At 60.8% G+C, this 6,000-nt stretch overlaps 1 protein-coding gene across 1 annotated transcript in view; it reads right to left on the bottom strand.

Moving 5' to 3' along the window:
• Positions 1 to 6,000, bottom strand: part of AHRR (aryl hydrocarbon receptor repressor) — a 103,856-nt gene that overhangs the window by 86,217 nt on the left and 11,639 nt on the right. Inside the window, exon 2 of the mRNA XM_012556635.1 lies at positions 3,715 to 3,896. Within this exon, the coding sequence (XP_012412089.1) occupies positions 3,715 to 3,896 (182 nt within the window). The remainder of the gene's footprint in view (positions 1 to 3,714; positions 3,897 to 6,000) is intronic.

The following is a 6,000-nucleotide window of genomic DNA, read 5'->3' as shown; positions in this document are numbered from 1 at the left end:
TCTACATACCAGGCACTGTTCCGGCACCTTCTACATACCAGGCACTGTTCCGGCACCTTCTACAGGCACTGTTCCAGCACCTTCTACATACCAGGCACTGTTCCAGCACCTTCTACAGGCACTGTTCCAGCACCTTCTACATACCAGGCACTGTTCCGGCACCTTCTACATACCAGGCACTGTTCCCGCACCTTCTACATACCAGGCACTGTTCCGACACCTTCTACATACCAGGCACTGTTCCGGCGCCTTCTACATACCAGGCACTGTTCTAGTGCCTTCTACATATCAGATACTGTTCTAGCACCTTCTACATATCAGGCATTGTTCCACCATCTTCTACATACCGGGCACTGTTCCAGCACCGTCTGCATATCAGGTACTATTCCAGCACCTTCTACATATCAGGCACTGTTCTAGCACCATCTAGATGCCAGGCACTGTTCTAGCATCTTCTAGATACCAGGCACTGTTCCAACACCTTCTACATATCAGGCACTGTTATAGCACCTTCTAGATACCAGGAAGTGTCCTGGCACCTTCTGGATACCAGGCATTGTTCTCGAGGAATGGGGTGGGCTGAGCCCATCTCTCCTCAAAGCTACCTTGGAGGCTGCATTGGCCAGGGAGGGAATACTAACACTGCCTGGAGGGAAGGGGGAGAAGGGTGGGAGCAAACTGTGGCCTCAGACAACTGCTCTGTGAGTGGGGTGGGGGGTGAGAGTGGGGGTACAGGCCCCATCTGCACGCCACTAAGAACTCTGTGCAGCGCCAATTACCAGAGCAAGAGGAGGCTGTGTCCCATTCATACCCAACTGATCCAGGCCAGGTCTCTGCACCACCAAGGTGTCCAGGGCCAGCCCCAGTCACTGTGGCCCACCGTCTGACAGCCCAGCCATGGTCCCCCCTCGGCTGGCCTGGCTCCCGCTCTGCTGGTGCCCTGCCCTTGTGGTTCTCCAGCTCCATGGCACCACTTCCTCGTCTCCTTCTTGTGCAGTCCCCGTTTCCCCCTCCCACGCCAACTCTTCTCGGCCTACTCCTAGACTTTCTGGTTCCTCACGTTTGTCCTGGGCTCCTTCCCTGGATCACCTCACTTGTCCACACAAAGGTGACCTGAAATTCAGACCCGCTTCCTGGGCACCGTGACTGGGACCCTGTGTCCCTCTTGCCTCCACAGCTCCTCACTGCACTGCCCGTCCCTGTCACTGGGCAGCTGCTCCTCAATGCCCCTCCCATGTTCCACCTGCCATGAGGTCCTTCTTGGCACTGATCAGGTCTCTCCACAAGCCCAGCAGCCCCCAGCCCCCCATCCACACCCCTAAATGGACCCCTGGGTGGTGCAACCAAGGCTGAGGACTTGCGGATTGAGGCTGGTTGCAGCTGCCTTGGGGCCTGGGGGTCAGGGCCACCACCATGGCTGAGAGGGAGCGGGCACTGAGGGGTGTGAGCCCAGGTGGACAAGGTAGCCACAGGGTCTGCCAACCCCAAGTAGGCTGGGAACAAATGGAGCGTGTCCTGAAAGTGGAAGCCCCTCTGGGGAGGTGGTGAGGGGCACAGGTGCTGGTCTGGGTGCCCATGCCTCACCAGGAAGAGGGACTCACAGCCACCTGGGCAGGCAGAGCAGACACAGACCCAGAGGACAGACATACGGATGGGTGCCTCTCAAGGAGGAGCATCAAACCGGCTCCCAGATGCCTGTTCTCACCTGTCACCTCGCCCATTCTTTGTCTTTTGTTGACAACGAGGCTGCTGCAGGAGGAATTTGTTTGCAGGGACCACCAGTGACCGGGCCCCCTGGTGGCAGGCAGGGGCCTTCTCGGCCCCTGAAATCTACCTGCAAGACCCCGCTCCCCGACTCTACAGAGCAGGTCCATGATGACTGGGCTCTGCTGGAGCCCCCAGGGCCGAGCAGGGGGCGCCTCCCTGGTGGACACACCCTGAGAGGGGCGGTAGGGCTCAGGCGGTCAGTCCTGGGGTTGGGAAACAGCTGGCCACCCGGCAGTCTCTGGGGCACTGAGGACACATGGGACCGACCCCGCCCACGCTGGAGGACGACCCACCCAGGCCGAGCCATCCCACGCCAGAGGACCCGCCCACCCTGGCCGGCCCAGCCCAACCCCGTGGACCCCGCCCGCCTCAGGGCCGCTGAGCGTGGAGCTCGCACAAGCCCAGAGGGCCGGGGAGACCTGACCCGGTGGCTGCCTCCAAATCCAGAGCCCTCCCGCAGCCCAGAGCCGGGACATACCACATCAAGAGTATTTCTTTCCTCTCGTTTCAAATACCTTGAAATACGCGGTTTGTGCCGCCGCGGCCCCCACACGCCAGCAGGTACCCCCGCCTCATGCCCCCACCACCCTCCAGCCCTGACCCTGCCCTGCCCCCTCACTGGTGGTGGGGAGGGGGACACAGAGACAGTGGGGAGGTCAGGGCCACCTGCACCTCAGCTGGCTCTGTCCCTCGTCTGCCCCTCTGAGCTTCCAAGGGCCATGCCTGTCCCCTCGTACCTCCCAGGACCCACCAGAGGGCCCCAGTTCCCAACAGCTGACCAGCAGCATTTTCTGGGGCCAGTACCCACCCCTGAACCACTTGGTTGTCCTGCACCCCATCCCATCACCCCGCTCCCAGCGCCAGCCCTCTCCCTACACAGGCCTCCGCAAGCCGGGAGCCTACGTCCTCTGACACCATGCACACAATGCCCACCATGGCTTCTGGACAGATGGGGAAACCAAGGCCCACGAGGCTGAGGCCGCCAGGCTGCCAGGGGGTCCCATTCCCTGTTCTACAATTACCGGGCCCCTTATGAGCCGGGCGTGGGAGCAGACAGAGGCCCCACACCATACTGGGTGGAAAGGTGCTGGGGCCCCACACAGCTCCCCAAGGACTAGCTCCTGCTTCCTCCCCACTCAGAAAACTGCCTGGTGCGGGGTGTGGGTCAGACCAGGTGTACGTGGCCGGGGCAGCACCACCTGCATCCATCCACAGCCACCAACGCTCTGTGCAGCAGCTAAGGAATGCGTAGACACCAGCTCTGAACACTGCAGGTGGAGCCGACCTCCTCATTTGCCCCAGTCCCCACCACTCCCTATTGCCACACCCTCCCACTTCAGGCATCTGTCTTACCTTCCTGGCCCCGAAGGATTTAAGCCCATGGTTTTGTGAGAAGTTCAGACTTAATGCAGGGGTGAATAGGGGTAATTGTGGGATGTGAAGCAGGATGGTAACAATCAAATCCTTTCTCACGGGGCTTGGCCTGGGGCAGCAGAGCCAGAAGCACCCACAGCTACTGCACAGAGGGGTCCCTGGGCAGGTAGAGCCGTGGCACAGAGGGTCACCCAGTGGTCAGCAGCTGGACACTTGCTCCCCCATGCAGCTCGGCTCCCCCTTGCTCCAGGACAGGAGGTGCACACACCTGACTACCCCGGCAAAACAGGTGTAAGGCCCCTTACCCAAAGAGGGGCTCCAGACATGAGCATGTGACCAAAGCCCTGTGCACCCCACTTGCACACAAGGCAGGTCTTGTGTTCTGGGGAGAGGCTCCTGGTGGGCCATTCCCAGGCCTGACATGAGAGAAAACCCACAGCTTGGTCAGTTTCCAGCCAGGGAGGGCTGGCCATCAGGTGGTCGAGGTCAGGCAGAAGGGAGGGTTGCACCTGATCATAGCCAGACTCAGGTGAGGCCAGGTGGACACAGATGAGACCCAGGTGTAAGTCCTACCTTGGAAGAAGCTCTTCACCCTTAGGTAACTAACACTCAGACGCAGGACAGAAAGCTTGTCCAGTTTGGAGATGATGTCAGCTGGAAACGGCAGGAGGCTGGCCAGATGGTCCAGCTCGGCATTGAGGCGATCCCGGTGCCTCTTGGAAGGGTTGGACTTCTCAGACTCCAGAGCAGGCCTCCTGTGAAGAAATGGAGCTGCCATCAGACCACAGCTTCCCTATTAGGCTCTTCAGACCCCACGGTGGGACAGAACCTACGGTGGGATAGACCCCACGGGTGCCATGGAGTCCACGGAGGGATGGACCCCATGGCAAGGTAGACCCCATAGCGGGATGGACCCCACAGCGGGACAGACCGCATGGACACCATGGACCCCACAGTGGGACAGATCCCACGGCAAGGCAGATCCTGCAGCAGGACAGACCCCATGGCGAGGCAGACCCTGCAGCAAGATGGACCCCATGGTGAGGCAGACCCCACGGCGGGATGGACCCCATGGCGAGACAGACCCCACGGCAGGATGGACCCCATGGCGAGGCAGACCCCATGGTAGGACGGACCCCATGGTGGGATGGACCCCACGGCATGGCAGACCCCATGGTAGGATGGACCCCACGGCATGGCAGACCCCACGGTGGGATGGACCCCACGGCGAGGCAGACCCCACGGTGGGATGGACCCCATGGTGAGGCAGACCCCCCGGCGGGATGGACCCCACGGCAAGGCAGACCCCATGGTGGGATGGACCCCATGGTGGGATGGACCCCATGGTGAGATGGACCTCATGGCAAGGCAGACACCATGGTGGGATGGACCCCACGGCGAGGCAGACCCCACGGTGGGATGGACCCCACGGCGAGGCAGACCCCACGGTGGGATGGACCCCACGGTGAGGCAGACCCCATGGTAGGATGGACCCCATGGTGGGATGGACCCCACGGCATGGCAGACCCCATGGTAGGATGGACCCCACGGCGAGGCAGATCCCATGGTGGGATGGACCCCATGGTGGGATGGACCCCACGGCGAGGCAGACCCCACGGTGGGATGGACCCCATGGTGAGGCAGACCCCCCGGCGGGATGGACCCCACGGCAAGGCAGACCCCATGGTGGGATGGACCCCATGGTGGGATGGACCCCATGGTGAGATGGACCTCATGGCAAGGCAGACACCATGGTGGGATGGACCCCACGGCGAGGCAGACCCCATGGTGGGATGGACCCCATGGTGGGATGGACCTCATGGCAAGGCAGACCCCACGGTGGGATGGACCTCATGGCGAGGCAGACCCCACGGTGGGATGGACCCCACGGTGGGATGGACCCCACGGCGAGGCAGACCCCATGGTGGGATGGACCTCACGGCGAGGCAGACCCCACGGTGGGATAGACCCCACGGCGAGGCAGACCTCACGGCAGGATGGACCCCACAGCGGGAACCTGTCCTCTGAGCTCTCCGCTGCATGTGGAGTGTTGCTGATGGGGACTAAATCTCACCAGCCCTAAGGATGGGCATTCCAGGAAACTGAAAATGCACACCAAGAAACTGCAACTCATTACTTGGGGGGTAACGCAGAAAAACAGAGAATGAAGTAGGGTGAGAATATGAGCTCAGTGCAAAGGTGTGGCTTTCACCCAGCCCTCCCCGCCGTGCGACTCAGGGGCCCCACCCTGGCTGTGTGATTCGGGGTGTTGGCCCCCCTAGCCGTGTGACTCAGGGCACAACTCTTGTCTATGGAGGAGCAGAGCGTGGCCCAGGGCTGTCTGGGCTGAAGAGTACAAGACACTGCTTCATCTTCAGCCTCCTTCAGGCGCTTTTCAATGTCTAAACAAAACCAAACCCATTCGAGGAGAACGAAGAATTCCTCACAGCATCAATACTCATGACCTCGGGCCCCAGTCCAGGTGTGGAACCAGGGGCGGATTACCTGGTAAGCCAGGTAAGCACAGGCTTACCTTGCTACCCCTGTCAGGACTGTACATTTCAAAACAGGCTTTGATTCTATAGGAAGGAGCTGTGGGGCTGGGAGAGAGACAGATGCCAGCCATGCCTAGAAGCAGAATTTCTGATGTGAAAAAATGTGAAATTGTTCGTGCCTACTGGATGATCCACCCGTGTGGAACCTCCACACCTGTGTGCTCTCAGACACCCCATCCAGCCAGGTGAGGAAACCCCACACCTGTGCACTCACAGACACCCATCCAACCAGGTGAGAAACCCCACCCCTGTGTGCTCTCAGACACCCCTTCAGCCAGGTGAGGAACCCCCACACTTGCACGCT

Source organism: Trichechus manatus, unplaced genomic scaffold, assembly GCF_000243295.1.
Source record: "Trichechus manatus latirostris isolate Lorelei unplaced genomic scaffold, TriManLat1.0 scaffold00072, whole genome shotgun sequence".
Taxonomy (NCBI): domain Eukaryota; kingdom Metazoa; phylum Chordata; class Mammalia; order Sirenia; family Trichechidae; genus Trichechus; species Trichechus manatus.
This window is presented reverse-complemented; position numbering and strand designations above follow the sequence as displayed.